Below are 19,938 nucleotides of genomic sequence, written 5' to 3'. Positions count from 1 at the left end.
CGAGTCCGAGCTTACATGACTCATTGCTTGATGCGACGCATTGTGGTGTTGATAACGAATCGCGTGCTTGATTTATCAATACCCATACCTAATGATAATGTAGCGCATAAGACTTGAATACGATTTTCCTTACAAGAATGGAAATTCGTCCTCTTGTCTCCTGTCGACAATTTTGCATGGTATCGTTCACAAAGAATTCCATTACCACTTAATAATCTGCAGTAATGTTCGGTTTGTTCTATTAATCTACAATAAATAATACCCGATTCCCCATTACTATATTTTTCTTGCATCAAACGAATAATTTCAACATGTCTGTCCTTTTCTTTGATATTGAAAGTTAACGAATATTTTTAATTTGCCCTATATAAATCTGCAAACAACCTATAATATATAGTTTTTTTCAAAGAAACAGAAAAAGAATAAAAAAATTATTATTGTAATGTTTTTAATTTAAAAAGTAGAAATTTTATAGAATTTATATTTTTTTTCTTTACATTTTTATTATAATTTTTTTTAATAAAATTATAAAGAAGAAATGGCGCTACTTTTCGGGATATGTTTGGGATGTAACTTTCATACCGGAGACACTTATAATAGCTAAATAATATATTGTGGGTATCTCGATAAAACTTACATTTTATAGGCAAAGTGGCATCCAAGTAAAAAAAAACTAATTCAAATGAATTGAAACGAATTAACATTTTTGGTAGGCTCCAATTCGTATTTGTCACAAAGCGGGATTCACTCAAGCTCTTTGTATATTCAATTGAATTTAATTCAATATGTACCAATTTGTCCAAACGAATTCGCATTCGAAAGAAATGGCCAAGGAATGCATTGAATTCGTGCTAACGAATTGAAAAAAATTAAAGGCTCAAAACTTGTCCAGTGAATTGGTACGGATAGAAGGTTCGGAAGTTCAATACAGTTTCACGAATTCAGGAAAATTGCATCATGGCTCCAATTCGTATTTGTCACAAAGCGGGATTCACGAAAGCTCTTTGTGAATTCTTTTTAATTCATTTCAATTAGTTTTCGTTTACTGGGATGCCACTTGCGGACATAAAATGTAAATTGGCACTTTGACAAAACTTTTCACCCCTCCAAATTTTCGAATATACCTCCCCAAACTAAAGAATTTTTCTGCAGAATGGTGGGCTGTCATGCAGAACGATGCCCGGAGAACGCGTCTGCAGTCCGACATATTTTTCAAATCTATATCTAAATTTCTTTTAAAGTAAAGTCGCAACCGATAAATTTTGTACGGATATTCCATAAAATATTCCGCATCAAAATTGTCACTCAAACACTTTTTCTCCATCTTTTCACGAACTTTTTTCACGAACAACAAGAAACACACCACTAACTGTAACGGCTGTCACTAGTGAAATGACTCTGATCACAAAAGAAACACTGAAAAATCCTAATAGTCCTCTCGGAGTGCCTCTATTATATAAAAAAGAGACACTGATAAAATCCTAATAGTCCTCTCGGAGTGCCTCTCTTATAAACTTCAAAGTTCAGCAGCAGCCACTTAGACTGGACTAATGATATATTCTCAGTGCCTCTCTCTTTTATTTTTTTTATTTATTTATTTAAGATTATGTATAATTAAATTGGTTAAGAAGAAATAAAGTTGTTCTCTAGATTAATAAGTATATATGTATATTTATGTAGTTTATAAAAAGAACATATTTTACAACAATTTAAATAATAATAATACAATAATAATAATTCGTCGGAAAACAAAATCTTTGATTCGTTAGCCATTTTGAGTGACTACGGTATTAACTTGGGTTAAGTTTACACTGAAGTCATCCGGAATGGCAGATGAGTATATTGTCAGTGTTTCTGTCTTATTTTTAATTTACAAATCTTTGTATCGGCCGGTAAACAAAAATCTTAATTCATAATACTGATAGTTCCGGTTTCTTATTTTGCCTAAGTAAGTGGCAGCATTTTTCAATGCCCGAACCGTTGTCAAAAAAAGTTCGTATGATTCCTTCATTGCTTCTGCTAGAATCTCCTTGACGGGAAATTTCTGCCACACAGAAAGGCTATCAATTCTTACTCTCGAATTTTCGTACATTTTACCTTCCTCAAAAAAATTGGCTGTAAATTTGCTTCTAGAAATTAAAGGTTTTTCTACAATGTACAGGGGCAACTTCTTTTTATTCCCATAATGGTACCATGCCAGCGTATTTAACATGTACTTCGATTCTTTTTTTGATTTTATTGAAGTCGACGATCCGTCGTCGATTTCACATTTTCGTCGTTTTCCACAAGTTTTATCCACATCGAACTTCTCCTTTCTTTTTCGTGCATGTTGATTTACGTGTGTTGGTGTAGCATTCGATGTACCAGCTGTAATAAAGAAACTGAATTATTACGAGATTCACTGAGAGTAGAAACTGTTATTGACTCACCGGAGATGCGCCGACGTCCCCGCATTGTTCCTCGGCTCATCTTTTTCGGAGTAGTACAATTAATTTTAATTTTAATATCAAAATGGTCTACTGCGACCTGTCACTATAGGACGCCAAAATGAGAATGAATTAAATGGCCGACGGGGACGCCGAAGCAGACGCGCATCTCGGCTTCGTTGTGAGTCTCACGCGCACTCGTTACAAAGATTTTCAGATGGTAATCGATGCGCGACAGTAAGTAATTGGGTAATTTAACGACCGTCGGAAAGGGTTCATAAAAGTTTATTTAGTCTCCGTCCGGTTCGCAAGATGGCTGCAACCAGTGTTTTGACAGCTGATGTTCTCTTCGATGGATTCTCGTATTTCTGTCACTTCGTATGACCGGTATTTATTTCAGTAATAAATACCAGGAATCAGATTACTTGCTGGACAAATACGAAGTAATCTCTCGGCAGTGATCCCGAAGTTTGGAAATCTGGAACTCGCAGTGATAGTTTACATAAAATTATAAACCCAGTATCAATTTTCTTATAATCAATTAATTGTTTTGACCAGCGATCTAACGGTTCGCTAATTACAGGTTTAATATAATAATTAAAGTGAACGAAATATTACAAAAGTGGATAATTCAAAGTAAATTTTCTCGAAAGGAGAAAATAATAGTCGATTTTCAATTTGACGTGAATAATAAAAAAATTAAATTCGATTATTGACAAAGAATATTAGTCACTGCGATTTGTGGAACAGTCTCTGTGGAGTGTCTCTCAATTTTTAATAATAAAATTAAATAAATAAGAAAATTTCACTAAAGTTCATACTGGAGGAACTCCGACTGGCTAAAAAGCCTATTGCGGGTGTCTCTCTCTTATTTATTTATTTCCATTGTTATTAACAATTACTTAGGCCTCTCATGGGGTCTATTAAATAGAGGAGCTCTCTAGCTTTAATTTGATTACTTGTTCATTAAAATCGGTTGAGAAGGAAAAAAGTTGTTTTCTAAATATTCTCATTATATGCCTTAGTATACTTGCAGAATTCAGTTATTAGAGAATTTGAAGAAAAAACGAGGAATAAGAAGAAAAAGAAGAGGAATTGATGTACCAGGTACTCGAAAATTTCAAGTACTCGAATTTTTCGGGTACCTGAATCCACTCGACTACTCGAAAATTTCGGGTACTCGAAGCCTCGAGCTTTTTGCACACCTCTACTGATAGAACATTTATACCTAAATGAACCGACAGATTGGCTCAGTCGGATAGATGCCTCGCATTGGCGGTCGTTTAAGGACAAAGGGTATAAGTATCCTTGGTTCGCGCCCACTTGGCTTGGTATTTTTCCGGCACGTGAGACAATCTGAGCGGGAGGTTTGACGTCGAGGTATAATGATGTGCACCGTCGATTATTGTTCGGTACACACCATTAGAACTCGACTGTCGATAAACCGGTTGTACTCAGGAGAGGTTTTCTACAGTTTCCCTCTTCTCTGGCGAGAAAACCCATTGACGGGTGGTCCAGGCGCAATGCGAGTACTCCTAATAAAAGTCGGCTGTAGACGCAAAATTAGGTTAATATATAGAAAAATTTCTAAGTAGAATGGTTATGCTTAATCCAAAAAGTATTTCTCGGGGACTCTTGTCGAAGTGCGTAAGGCCAATAGGGCAGGAGTATAAACAATAAAAAAACATTTATACCTAAATAAAAACCATAAATTGTAAAAATAGAAAGCATTAAAATAAAAATTATAAGAACAAAGGAAGTCCAAACAAATATTAAAATACAAAAACTATTTGGAAAAATTGAAAAAGAATGTAAGAAAATAAATAACATTTAAAATTGATTAATGACTTTTAATAAAATTTTTATTTATCTAATCTTTTAATATTAATAATATAAAAACTGTCAGACCAAAAATTTTTTGCAGAAAATTTAAATTTTATTTATGACATATTAATTAAAAATGATTATCCCAGAACTTTTTTAAATAAATATATAAATATTCGTTATCGGTTTCTTGTAAACGATAATAAGGTAGATAGATAGATTTTTGATACTACAAAATTTAGTTGTTTTGACATATGTGAACGAGTTACAATATTCTTTAAAAGAATTGTATAACGAGTATAACATTAGGGTTGTTTTTTCTTATGAGAAGGATCCATTTAAAGTTTTCTCAAAGAATAAGGAAAATACTCCATTTGATCTCAGATCGCATTTGGTTTACAGTATTCCCTGCCAATGTGGAGCTTGCTACATTGGTGAGACTGGTAGATATATTAAAAGTAGATTAAGCGAACATAAAAGGGATTGCAATAATGATAATTGGAACAGCTCTGGTAACACATGCTCATAAGAATGATAATTTTTTTAGTTTCGATTCCACAAATATTATTTGTAGTGAGCGAAATTACAGACACAGGAAATTTAGAGAAATGTTTCACATTCTCAAAGTCCAAAACTCTATAAATAAGCAAACTGACATAAATAATTTAAATCAAATTTATCATTCGTTAATTCTAAACACTAATTAAATTATTTTAATTAATTAATTTGTCTTTATATTTAAATTAATAAATTTTTCTTTATTTTCATTTTTGAAATTATTGATTTAGCAGTTTTTTTCATTATCATACTCCGAATCTGTTTTATCTTCATATGGCATTTAAAAAACATTTTTTATACGTTAAAGAGCAGGTATGCTCACACGTCTTTTTCAAATTGTTTAATTTTTTGTTTTTTTAATCAAGTACAAAATATTCTTGATTTTATTATTATATATGAATATCTCCAAAAAATGGAGTTTTTTATTTAAAGTTTTTGTGTTCATTTTTTGAAAAGACCTCTTGGTAAGTTTTTCGGTTGTTATTTTGTCATGAAAAAAGACAAAGTTTTCTAATTGAAAATAACATGTATTTCAGTTTAATATCTGAGGATGCCTGTTGTCGACGGGCGAAAGCTCATAAATAAAATATTTTAAATTGTTAAAATAATGGATTTCAATAAAAAACAATATAATATCACACTGAAATTATAAATCCAAACAAAATAACAGCACAATATTTTAATATTTATGTTTAAGATGTTTTCAAGAAAAATTCAAATTATTAGATTAACGATTAAATATATTAAATAGTTTCGTACCATAGTTATCCCTCGTTTGTTTATAATTTTTTAAAATGTTTCTACAACCAATAACAATGAGATGAAACGAAATTGTGAAAACACATAAACAATATGCTTGAATAATACTGGAGAAGGGGAAATATAAGGTAAAAACGATAGCGGCATTCATTCCATCATCCTTAAAGGTGAAGTTAAATAATTATCAGGAAGAACACGAAAGGGCGATGAATAAAATGAATGAACATCGTTATCATATGAATTAAGATAATGAGAATATACAGTTTCCCAATTTACCTATGGTATATAAATTCAAAGATAAATAATATGCAAGGGATCACATCATATTAATATTTTGAGGTTTAGATAATATGATTTTAAATTATAATTCTGTGAACCTATAGAATTATTTAAAAATCTGTTGCTTTAGCAACTCGCTATTTAAAAATTTATTTTATTTTGTTTATTAATTATATTAATATAGCTAATTTAAATATCAACCAAATCCAGAATATTTTATTTAACAATAAACTATATCATAAGAACGAATTAAGTTATTGTTTAATTTTTATTTATTATTTAAATGTTAAAACTTTAATTTGTTAATTACTATATTTTTAATAATTATCCTAGGAACGAAAAATAAAAATTATCTAATATAGTAGTGAATAAATAGAAATAATGAAAAATTAAAAGTAATTTTACACGCCATTAAAAAGTGAGACAATGTGCCAATAATTGTAATTCAATTATATTAAGATGTTTCAAAATAACAAATTCGCAAAATCGCAGGAGTATTAATTAAATTATTATTATCTTTTCAGCCTGGATCCTATATAACAATCCATGTAAAAAATGTTAGTCATCAGTTGTTTGAGACATACTGTTCGGTAGAGAATCGTCCTCTAATAGTTTTTGGACTTTTGCTACATGAGCAAAAAATGTCTCTTGTCAATGTGGTACTAAAACGATCAGGTGAATGTTTAAAACCGATAAAATCTAAAGAACGTTTGATCTTTCAATGTGGCTTCCGGAGATTTTCAAATTGTCCAGTCTTTAGTCAGCACACTAATGGAAATAAAAACAAGGTTTGTTTTGTTTAAATAATATTAAATTAAATAAATGTAGAAAATTTAATTTATCACAATATGAATCATTTTTTAAAATAATAATGGAAAACTATATATATTATTTAATATTTTTTTGGGTTAGCTTCTAACCTTAATTATGTAACTCTTAAGATCAGCATAATGACAAAATCTATATGTTTTTAACTTTGGAGACACAAAAAATTGTTAATTTAACCCATTGTGAACATACCTGCAAATAATAACCTAATGACTAATTTTTCAATGAGATCATTTGGACTATGTGTAACCACAACGGGTTAAGATGTTAGTTTAAATGTTAATAATAGTTAAATATTTTTTGCAGTATGAAAGATTCTTTCAACAAGAAAGTACAGTCGTTGCAAGCATGTATGCGCCTATAATGTACTCCCCTTGTCCAGTTTTATGTTTTTCTGCAAAAGCAAATGGTGACTTGGTAAGTTTTTAAATAATTTTTTCTTTTGTGACAACTGTTTAAGCTTTTTGACTAACCCAAAAACGATAAAATACAGTCACCTTATTTACATTAATACAGGAATATTTTTAGTAACGCATGAAAAATACTTTTAACCCTCCATCCGTCGCATGGTGAGAAATTCCCTCACCCAGTTTCTTTTTTTATTTATAACTTTTAAAATACAAAAAATTATAACTTCATATTCTCAGTACCTTATACAGCACTCTTCTTCTTTACATTAAAACAATTTTTGTGTGTTTTTATATTTTAATTTCTTTGTTATTGAATTTGAAAGCAGAATATGATGGGGATTTTTGACGCGAAGTGAGGAAACTTCTGACCATACGACTGACCGCGTATACTCGATTAATTTTTCATTTAAATAATTAACAGAAAATAAAAATTAACAGAAAATAAAAATTAATTGTACTGACAATAGGTTGTTTAGAAATTCTAATGAACATTTAAAAAAAAATTTGGCATTTTAGAACAAGTTTGGACTAATTTATGAGGGGGAGAATTTTCCTCACCTGCGACGGATCGCGTTACAAAAAAAGGTGCGACGGATGGAGCGTTAAGAAAAGATGAAGCTCAACAGGCTTTAGAATTAAATATTTTATTTTGTTTGGTTATTATCTTTGTTTGAATATTTATTTAAGCAAAGAATTTAAAATTATTTACATGCCGTTTGACTCTGTTGAGTTTCTGACGTTCTGTCTACTTTTGTTTTCTTACCAACATAATTTAATTCAAAGTTGTGTTATTGATATGAGAGTTAGGTCTATTCACGAAAATAACAATAAGATTTAGAGGAACATTTCCATCTGTTAAAGATGTTTTTTTAAATAGATCAAAATCGATTGTAAAATGTTACTCGGAGGTTTTCGGGTCGCTGATTTGAAAAATAGTTTCTCGAAACTTCTGTGAAACTTCTAGAATTTCATAAAAACCCTACAAATTTTATTCAAGGGGATTTGAACGCTAAGATCGGTGGGCTTCTGCAAAAAAGGTTATATGAATTGCCCTACATCAAAAATGTTAAAAAGCTACAATTCGGTTGCACCTAAGTTCTATGGGTCACTAAAGGTACACAAAGGTATACCCATGCGACATGTAACATTTTTTTGTGGCTCCCCTTTAGCATCAGTGTCTAAATTTATCAGTATTCCGATACAGAAAACGATTAGAAATAACGATTTTTTTAAAGAATAGTAGGGACTTTGGAAACGAAATTGAGAACTTTTATATTCCTAGTAATTACAGATTAATTTCGTTGGATGTTAAATCCCTATTCACAAATATTCCTAAAGAACTGGTTTTAAAATATTTAAAATTAAAATGAAAGGATATTAGAGATTACACAAAGATTCCTGTCGATGAATTTATAATGTTAGTCGAGTTTTGTATTGAAAATTTATTTTTTTATAATAATTTTTACAAGCAGATTTTTGGTACCCCTATGAGTTTACCTCTTTCTGGTACTATTAGCGATTTAGTCATTGGAAAGTTGGAAGAATATATTTTAAAGTCATTAAGTTTTAATTACTTTTTTATTTTCGTTATGTTGATGACATTATTTTTTGTATTTCTGAGGAATTTATTAATCACACTCTTAGTATATTTAATTTTTATCATCCTAGACTACAATTTACTATTGGAATTAAGTCTAACAATAGTATTAGTTTTTTAGATGTATCAATTATTAGAGAAAATAATAAACTTACAACAAACTGGTATAGAAAGCCAACTTTTCCAGGACAGTACGTAAATTTTAATTCCGAAATTTGTATTAAGGATAAATTTTCTATAATTTTAGGATTAGTCGACAAAAATTTTTAAATTGTCTGAAGAAAAATTCCATGATGAGAATTTGAATCTGATGTACCAGAAATACACGAAAGAGGCTATTTCTTTTCCCCAATAGGCTTCAAATCTTCAGATATTGCTTGTGGACTCTCTCCTGCTCTGCCAACACCTCCTCCAACATCATCACAAGGCTGAGCACCACATTTTTCCCGTAGAGACTTTTTTAATGACAATACTTTTCACTCTTAGTTTCTCACTGAACTTAGACGGTCATCGTACACGATGACTGGGCATCGACGGTACTTTTTCTCTCAACAATTAAAAAAAACTATTTTGTAAGAAAAAAACAAATTATATAATATCATTAATTTGTTATCTCACGCAACAACACTTAAAAACGAAGAGAGGTACACGGAGAGAAATCTGTTAGGACTAATGCTCGAAACTTTTCATATACTTTTTCCATAGATTCTTTGATGCTAAAATCCTAACAGAGAGCCTATTTATTTCTCGAGTCCGCCTGAATATTAGGCAGAGTCGACTGATATTCAGGCGGACCTCTTATACTTTTCGCTAGTAAGTGCTTATGCTATATTCATAACCTCTACTCTATGCATTATTCGCAACAGATTTCTGTCCGTGTATATAACTCTTTAGATTTAACACATTCACCTTGTGAACTCTACGGTTGTTATTCGTTTTTATTTAATTCGTAAACTATGGGTCGATTATATAATTTTACTTCCACTTTCACCTTTATTAATTTTCACTTTCACCATAATTATTTTTCATTTTCACTTTTGCCTACATTAATTTTTACTTCCACTTTTGAATTCACCTAATTAATTTTCACTTTCACTTTTCCCAACATTTTTTTTAGTAAAATATACAAAAATTACAGCGCAATTTTATATTATCATTAAAATATTCTATTAAACTTAATTGTATATTTAATTATTTAATAAAAAAACAAGGCTTCGGAGATGAAATTCAATGTTTACTAGGTCAAGCATATAAAATTGGATTATTTATAATAGCAATATTTTTTCTCTTTTTATAAATAACATATTGGTAAATTAAACATTAGATTATCAATTTTATTTGAATGTGCACTAAAATTTTGTTTAAGGTATTTTTACAAGAATGTACGGTTACTAGTGCGACGAAATCAAAACCATTAAGGGGGTGAAAGTATTAGACACCTGTAGCGACTTCTAATTTCCTCGCACGTGCTCGTCTTCTTCATATTTCCTTCTCCCTCATTCCACTGGTTCTCCTCTAACCGTCTCTTACTACTCGCACCGGCTTTGCTCTCTGGCACTTTCTCTACTACTAGCTAGCCGAGCGACACATATTTGTTACTACTAGTGGGTCATCCGGCTGTGCTAGCTTTCTCTCATTACCATAATAATTGATATGTCGGTTCGGGGATTTCACCGACAGATGGCACGACGATTCACATTTTCAGGTAACGAAAAGACAATTCCCATCGTCTTAATCTCCTCCCCATGACTGGTACTATTTTACATAGGATCGGCAGTACGCTTCTGCACACCTTGGACAATCTTTAACGGTCGTTTCTCGGCGTCCACAATTGCTGTGTACCAGTCTCCTCTAGTCGCCGTACTGTAGGTCCTGGATGAGAAGAATGTGAGCGTTGAGCCCTTGGGGCTGTCTCTTCGAAACGGTCAAACTTGAACTCTGATAAACTACTCTCGTACTCCTGCATGATTTCTCCTGATCTCCTGTCAGCGGGTTAGCGGTAGACACAAGTACCTTAACGTCCTCTGGTCTGCATCCCTTGACGGTTTTCTTCCCAGTAGACTTTTTCAACACGCTCAAATCGACCTCTGGAGAGAGTTTAATTGAATTTCCATTACGAGTTTAAACTCGGGTCTTCGTCTCTCCATTCGGTCCCTTTCTCTCTCTGGAGTCTCTGGCTTTCGTCCACTCCCACTTCTACACCCCTTCTGGAGTATGACATGGCTCGTCGTTTTTTTTCTGTCAGGGCAATCTTTCCAATTAACTGCTCTCCTCTGATCTACAATAACTACTCTCCTCCAATCTGAAACAATTTGATTAATTCACAACAAGAATGTGGTCATTTACAAATTTGAGATTGGTAAGTATTTTTTCAGATCGGTAATGTGATCTGGCCACCATGTCTCTCAGCGCATCTAATCTTTTTATTATGTCTACCCACTCTTCTGGCTCTATCCTCACTTTTCTCCTACTCTCTACTTCTCTTCGCAGGCTGTTGACTGGCTTAGGATGTCTTCCAAAATTTAGAAACGCAGGAGACGTCTTAGTCGCTGCCTGTGTTGCTGTGTTCACAGAAAAGTGGGTCACTTCTATGTCGGCAGAGATTGTCATTCTCCACTATCCACCAGGAAACCTCTGAGGATACTGGCTCACCAATTCACGGCGTCTAAGGTGCCTTTGGTCCTCAATGGATTTAAACGCCGCTATCGACTCTTCTTCCTTTCTTACAGCCTGGACAATGCATCTAGGACACTTGTATGTGCATCACAATGCATCACTTGTACACCTCTCCTGAGAACTATATCGAAATCCCACTGCATAAATTCCAGGGCCCATCTGGCTAAACGGCCTGTTGGATCTTTTAAGTTCCAGAGCCATTTTAGGGCACTGTAATCCGTAATCACATGAAACTTATACCCCTCAATTTACGGCCTGAACGTTTTAATCGACCACAAAAGCGACAGACACTCCTTCTCTGTAACGCTGTGATTCCTCACTGGATCCGTCAAGACTGGGCTAATGCACACTATTGAATGTTATCCGTCTTCAAACTTCTGCATCAATACTGCTCCAATGGCGTAGTTGCTGGCGTCACATTTGATTGTGAACTTCTTCTCATTTCTATTGTTATTTTAGGACAAATGAAATTTCTCTGACTTGCATTATAGGTTAAAAAGTAATTCGGATGTTTGAAAATTATGTCAAATGGAATTTCGCACAAATAAATGTTATGTTAAATGGTTATTCGAATAAATGAAAATTATGACAAATAAAATTTCTGTAAATTAAAATGTCTGAAATTTCTTAAATATGACATTTCGAAGATTTGAAGGTTATGTCACATGATAATTCGAGTAAATGCGCTTTATGTCACTTGATAATTCAAGTAAATAAACATTATGACAAATAAAATTTCGATAAATGAAATTTATGTGACATAATATTTCGATAAATGAAATTTATGTGACATAATATTTCGAAGGTTTGAAAATTATGTCAAATAGTAATTCGGAGGATTAATAATTTTTTGACAAATAGTCATTTGGAAAAACAAAATTTATGTCAAAAATTTTTTCGACATATTAAAAATTATATTAAAAAACAATTCGACTATTTAAATATTAGGATAAAGAATAATTCGATAAATTAAAAATTATGTCGAATGAAATTTTGAAATCTGAAAATTATGCGAAATGAAGTTTCGATGATAAGAATTTTGATGCTTTGAAAATTAGGAAATTGAAATTTGGGGAATAATCATACGCCCCCCTTCTTCGGCTCTAGATAGTTTTGAACCTGCTTTGTCTTACTCGGATCTGACCTCAAACCTTTACCGACCAAAAAAAATATTCAAGATAAGTGACCTCTAAACATCCGAACTCACACTTATCTGGATTCACTATTAGTTTCGCCTTTTTAATTTTTGTAGGTCGAATTCGAGTCACTTGACATGTTCTTTGAATGTATCTGTGACTACTATTATGTCGTCCAGATATCCGAAGACATACAACTCTACTTTCGGCCGCAACCCATGACTTTCCAACGCTAAATCGACTCATTAGTCGATTAGGAGTTAGAACGTCATGGGTGCGTTCATCAGCCCAAAGCGCAATAAAAGACCAGAGAGCTTTGGATTTATTGTACTAACGACTTTAAAATAATTTATTCCGTTCCCGAGATCCCAATTTGATTTTGAATTTTTGGCTTCCGATAGATTAATTAATTGTGTCTTCATCTGATCTATTCTAATATCGAAATATTTAGTCTCGCGTTCAGTACATTTGGCCATACGTAAGGCACTTAACATAGAAACTTGAGTATAGCGCAATTCATTCTGTAAATGATCTAATTGGCTTTTTATAATCGAGGGTCCTAATCAAAGAACCGGTTATAATTTTTTAAGCTCAAAATCATTGCCCTGTAATTAAAAAATTAAACTGTTTTTAATCCCAATTTTTTGAGAATAATTTTAGTAGTTATTATACAAATACGAAATGTTTTCAAGAAATTGAAATTTTAAATTCTTTTTTTTATTTAGAGGTCGAGAATTTTGAGTCTTAAAAACATATAACCGGTTCTTTGATTGGGACCCTCATATCATCTTCTAACAGTTGAGCGTTTGGATCAAATCTTGTACTTCCTTATCATCGATGACGTCGCGAATGTTATTGGCTAGAGCCATAGCGGTATCGATAATTGAATTCCTGAAAACGAAGTATTAATTAAACTTTTGTCCTATTAATTCTTATATATTTTATGATCTTTAATATGTATTTTACTAATCTTAGCGCCATTTAAGTCGCTCACTTCATAAACTCAAGGGGAAAGAACTTTCGATATGTATTTTATATGGACCGTTGAATTTTTGACATAGTTTCGCAGCAATATTTTTATCTTTATTCGACAATTGTCGATTTCGTATGAGGACCAAATCTCCTAAATGAAAACGAGTATCTCTTCGTCTAAGATTGTATCGTTTCGATTGATTTACAAACGCGTCATCTAAATTTTGCATTACCCTAACTTTATCTACTTGTAATTTTCACATTCTCTTACACCATATTTCGGGAGCTAAATTATCGATTTCGTTAATGTATCGTCTTTATTTAGCAAAAAATTAATAGGTTTCGGTTCACGACCGAGATTTATAATGAATCTATACTGAGTTTTGCATTAGAAACATTTTCAAATTTATTTTCATTACTGGGATTAGAAGTAACAATTTAAGTTGCTTTTGCCTCATTTAACAGCTCCGGTTTAAGTTTTACGCTCGACGAGGCGATTCTGGACGAGAAACTCCCTTTTTACCACAACCGAAACAAAAGAAAATACTTGTCAAGATACAATCGTTATGTCTATGTCCTTCACTATCGCAATTCCAACAAACTACGATATCAGAATTTAGTTGAGGCCATTTGACTCATCCGATAAATTAATCTTTTCTAACAAAGATGCAGATGCATCTGTAAAAGAAATTTTTTGATGCAATTGGAATTGTAAGTCGGGATCTGCGAAACGATTCCGAAATGCTTGGGTAAAATCTGAAAATGTTCTCCATTGGTGTCGTTTTCCTCGAAACCAATTAAGAGTAACTCCTGATAAGAAAAAGGGGAAAATTTTGTAATAATTTAATACTATATTATTTAAAATGTTCTTTTTAATAAAAATAAAATTCTATATTTGAATTGAATTTACAAATTATATTAAATAAAAAATTTATTTATATTCTAATATCAATTTACTGATGTCGATGCTTGGATGTATTTATCGTCCACCGAAAACAATCCAATTGTATCGATCATTCGCTTAAATTGTTGACCCTTATAATTGTAACAGCAATAAAATAGAAGTGAGCTAGATGTCGATGCTTGGATGTATTTATCGTTCACCGAAAAGAATCCAACTGCATCAATCATTTGCTTCTATTTATTTTGTTTAATAATTAATAACCGAAGAATTTCCTTTTTTTGAAGGTGTAACAAAAATTCACGCTGTAACAACGAACGCTTTGGATAATTACATGAATTCTTTCTTTTTGATTTTAATTTTATAATTTTTATAATATAAGCTCACCTTTAGATAACGTGTTTTTCCTTATTTGAATTTACACTTTTTAATATTATCACCATCATATTTGATTCATATAAATCAAACATTTCAACAAATTATTATAAGTGACAAAAAGTATACATTTGCACTTTAATTTAATTTTAGTATATTCAGATGAGTTTTAGAGGTAAAATGAATCGACGAAATCAAAAATAATAATTTGATCCCTCTTATTACAATTTCCCACCTTGTCGTCATTCTTGGTCACACCCATCAGCTTATTCAGACTTTTTTAATTTTTCATAACCACGCATATCACACACATATATACTCGACAGACTCACTACAATTTAAAGGAGATCTTCTTCTCTTATTGGGAAGAAACCTTCTTCGATTCTACGGACAAAAGACTGACAGATTATTTAAATTAAAAGAAATCAAATGCATCTTCTGCACAAGATAAATCAACTTAACCCGATTACCAAATAATTACTTTAGGGGACTTTCCGCGACGGTAAGACAAAGACGATCCTTGACAAATTCAAATTGGACTTACCAACGACGACGAATACTGGAATCCAACGGACAATTCACACTACACGAATCTGATTAAATAAGACACCAATATCTCTATTTACTTTAGCCTTTATTTAAATACAAATTTACTAAGTTAATTACTTATTTAATCTCAACTACTCGACTTGAATTCTATCGCGACTAAAGTACGTCTTGGGATTCTCCAAAAAGCAGTAGGGGCCAACAGCCGTAAATCATCCATAAGGCCTCCAGCCGGGGGCCCAAAAACGGGTTCCTTCACTCTTTCTTCTAGGCCATCTTCCTGGTCATCTTTTACCAACTCTGCTTCTCTATTTTTGATAACCATCACCTAAAATCGACCTTGGAGGACTATGGCGTCAAACATTTGACAACGCCGCCATACCACCCACAGGCAAATCCAGTGAAACGGAGTTTCCTCTTGATATACCACGGGTCATCAATGGTGCTTAAGCTGACATTTCGTCCGTGTTTCCTTCTAGATATGGTCTAAACTTTTTAATGGCTTATAAAAGTGCCAGACACTCACGCTTAGTGACACTATAATTCCGTTTCGCTCCTGTCAGGGCCTTGCTTGCGTACACTATTGGGTGTTCGCCGTCCTCAGACTCCTAAGTCAGAACCGCTTCAATCGCTGAGTAACTTGCGTCACACGGGACGGTGAACGGCTCTGTGAAATCCGGACGAACCAAAACCGGGGCCGAAACCAACTTTTTCTTTAAAGTCTGGAAAGCCTCCTCATGTTCAGCCTACCATTCCTAAGGTCTTCCTTTTTGGAGAAGCCTCAAGAGTGTTACCTTAATCTTGCTGTCATTCTCTATAAAACTAGAGTACCACCCAACCATTCCAAGAAAATGCCGCAGCTGTTTAATATGTTAACCATCCTTATCCAGAACATAACCCAAATAAGTTACCCGAGAGCAACCAAATTCACATTTGTCTAGGTTTACTACCAAACCAGCAGACGCCAATTTCTTGAGCACTATCCTAAACCATTTGATGTGCTCGTAATAGTCATCAGTGACAATTATGATATTATCGAGATATGCAAAAACGACAGGTTTAAATTCTGGACCAAATAGTGAGTCCACAAACCACTGGAACGTGCCGGGGGCGTTCGTTAACCCAAATGGCATTCTCTTAAATTGAAAGAGACCCAAACCAGGAACCGAAAAGGCTGTGTACTTCTTGCTTTCCACAGACATCGGTACCTGATGGTACGCCATCTTGAGATCGATTTTAGAAATATACCGGGCTTTCCTTAATGTATCCAGTATAAAATCGATACTCGGTATCGGATAAACGTCCTTAATTGTCACCTTGTTGTCCCGGTAGTTAAAACATAGTCTGAGTGACCCGTCACTCTATTTGACCACCACCAGCGCAGTGCTCTAATCACTGGACGCTGACTCGATAATGCCTTCGTCCCATAATTTTTGTACCTCCTTGATCAACCACTGCATAATCATTGGAGACATTCTCCTGACCCTGAGGAAGGACCAATTCATTTACCAAACTTTGGACCTCTTCTCTTTGGCCCACGGTAAGCTCCGAGACACCTGCACATTCCGCGAAAATACCATCTGTACTATTTTCTCCATTATCCGACGCCAACTTATGCCATTCTTGGTCATTTATCCGCCAAAGACCTTTACCAAGCTGGAAATCCATATCCATTTCCCTACAGAAATCCATTCCTAAAATCAAATCCTGGGTTAAAGTACTAAGGGCTTTTAGTTCGAAAGACTGCGCATATCCATCGACTGTCAACCATAAAATTAATTTCCCTAACGTTTTAGTGGATCCCTCAATGGCACTTTGGATTGCTGTATCCGCTTGCTCTAGTCTTTCTCTAAATTTCTCGGCCAACTTGGGACTAATTACCGAAACCATTGCCCCTTTATCGAACAACGCATAATATGGCCGATCCGCAATGACTACTTCCAGAAACTATCTATTTTTGGGTCTTGTCCCATCGACAATTTCATTTGAGTCGGGAGAGCCTGCTGCATTTACTGCAGCTTCTCCCCTCTCCTGGACTTTACGTGTTAAATCCTTTTCAAACATTCTTAGTCCCTCTAACACTAGGGGCATAATCGAGAATTTCCACAGAAACCACCAATAGCTCCGGCTATTGGAATTTATTTTAAAAAATTTTGTAAGGGTAATTTCCAAAGATTAAATATTAAAATTTAATAGATTGATTGCATCAAATACCCAAACTTATATAACAAAAATTATCCACAAAAATCCTAAATTAACAAATCTCAATGGGGGGAAGCTGAGAAAGAATCCTGATGCTGTATTTCCAATTGCGAATTGTAGATTGGAAAATTCTCATAAACCTCGTCTTCGCGTCTCTTGTGAAATTTGAACTCCAACGGTCAAACGTTCGATGCAACAACCAAACTCACACAAGAAACAATTCCAACAAATGATTTAAACACAAATAAACAGATAATTAAAATTAACTTAAATTTATTTAAACACACAAAAAAATAAATTTTAATGATACACGAATTAATAATAATTAATATAAAAGAAAAAGGCAAATAATTCGAATAATAATTAATCTTCTCCAAGAAAACGATTAATGAAAATTAAATTACAAAAAAAGAGTATAACAAATCATTGTCGGTCTTTCCAAAACTTAATCTTAATTTCTCGCGCCATCTCAGGAGGCAAATTTGCGATGAAACGCTCCAAATGCATTATCTGCTCTATCAAGAGCACTTTCTCCTTGCGAATTCTGATCTCTCCTTCTCTGTCGCCGCTGGTACTCGGCCCAGGTTGAGGTTCAGGTGTACTTGGGGGGAAAGAACTACAGATCCAATGCTGTGCTCCTGTGAACGACTCTCGTAAAAGCAAACCCGTTCCTCACGATGTTGAGCATATCCCACCTGATCAAATTTCCGGATCATACATTCCCTATGAATGCGCCCGTAACGAAGGCAATTACACAACGTGACTCCTTGCCGACCACAATTCTTAGGGTGCGATCCCATGTATGCAGAATACGTCGACCGAAAGCAGAAAATCATGAGAGTGAAAAGAACAACAATATCTATCTATCTCTTTCGCACTCATGATTTTCTGTTTTCGGTCGACGTATTCTGCTGTAATGGGATTGCACCCTTACAAAAGGTAGTACTCGGTCAAAAACAGTCCCTGGAACGATGTTCCCGTTGCCAGCAATTGTGACATGCTCCAGGAGGGGGGTCCAACAAAGGGTCAGTGGGAATGGGGTCCAAGTTCGAAAATATCCTACCCGACAGACGCATTGGCAACTCTCGATTAACCACTGGGGTAAAAAAACGAGAACCTATCAAGGGAATGATCTTCTCAATAGGGGGGAGGTCGCTGAACTTGGGGACATACTGCTTGATGTCATCCTCTCCGAATCAGACGGAAGGGGAGCATTGCGAGGTAGATTAGCGTTCGGTGTGCGTTTAGGTGGGGGGCTATGGGAGCTAACGTAGTCCCAATCACGGGCACGGTGTTGTCTCTCGGCAACCAGTTGCTCGCGTAGAAACTGCAGACGATTGATTGTAACATCGTTGCCCAACGCCTCGTCCAACTCCGCCACCGCATTCAAGCTCTCCAACTCCTTCTGATTCTTCAAAGGAAAGTAAACCGCTTCCTGCCCAACCAACTCCAGTCTTACCAAATCATCCTCCTCGGCACTCTGTAAAGGGGGGACAAGGGCAAAACTTCGTCACGACCAGACGGGCCGCCAGGACCTCTCGAAGGACCAGGGGCTTCGATTAAAGAAGCCACACTCTCCTCTCCAACTCCCCGCTCCCGCAGAACTCTATCAAAAAGTTGATAAAATTCCGCATTCGTAGAAGGACTCGTATCAACTGCAAGTCCAATCATCGTCTCAGCAACGTGCGCTCTGGCAGCTGTCGCCACTACTCTCCTTCCCGCTGACAATCTCCACATACCCTTTGAGTCCTTACGAAAAACTACTGACCTGACTCAAGCCTTAAACGTAGAAGTATCAAAATTAATTTTACGCGGCATTGAGTCTTCTGTCAAAACCAAAGAAAATAAAATAATGAAAAAAGAAACCACAAATAATACAAGCAAAGAGACACGAAAAATCTACTAATCGACCAACCATACAACAACACAACTAATTATTTTGACCACAGGGGGCAAAACGCTTCATATCCGAGACGTGGACATTAGTAATTCGCGTCACATTGGATGGTAAAGGGCTTAGCACTGCTTTGTGACCAACCACACCACATTTACTACAAATTCCCAAAAATGGCTCTATACTGCTATTATTAGCACTACTACGTAATCTTGCTCCTTGTTGTCTACCATTATTTGGAGGATTTGCCCTATTTGCACCAACCTGGGGGGCACCACTATTTACTGTCTGGGCAAGATTGGTCATGGAAATGGGCAATTGGGCTAGTCGGTTTGGAATAGAAAAAGGCTGATTTGCTACCTTTCCCACCACAACACTAGGCTGCCCTGCTGGATCCGATATTGCATTCACTTCAACCTTTCGTTCAGATTTTTTAGTTTTGGACTTTCTCATTCTCTGCTTTTTCTTATCCGTACCCAATTCTATGCCTGAATTTTCCTCCCCACTATCCGACAAGGAATTTTCTAACAGCGCGTCCAATATAGAAGTTGAAGC

At 34.4% G+C, this 19,938-nt stretch overlaps 1 protein-coding gene across 1 annotated transcript in view; it reads left to right on the top strand.

Moving 5' to 3' along the window:
- The window catches only part of LOC122498864 (pre-rRNA-processing protein TSR1 homolog), a 179,619-nt gene that overhangs the window by 135,475 nt on the left and 24,206 nt on the right, over positions 1 to 19,938 (top strand). The window contains exons 9-10 of the mRNA XM_043606842.1: positions 6,371 to 6,634; positions 6,981 to 7,091. Coding sequence (XP_043462777.1) covers positions 6,371 to 6,634; positions 6,981 to 7,091 — 375 coding nt within the window. The remainder of the gene's footprint in view (positions 1 to 6,370; positions 6,635 to 6,980; positions 7,092 to 19,938) is intronic.

This window comes from Leptopilina heterotoma, unplaced genomic scaffold (assembly GCF_015476425.1).
Source record: "Leptopilina heterotoma isolate Lh14 unplaced genomic scaffold, ASM1547642v1 Lhet_160, whole genome shotgun sequence".
Lineage (NCBI taxonomy): Eukaryota > Metazoa > Arthropoda > Insecta > Hymenoptera > Figitidae > Leptopilina > Leptopilina heterotoma.
This window is presented reverse-complemented; position numbering and strand designations above follow the sequence as displayed.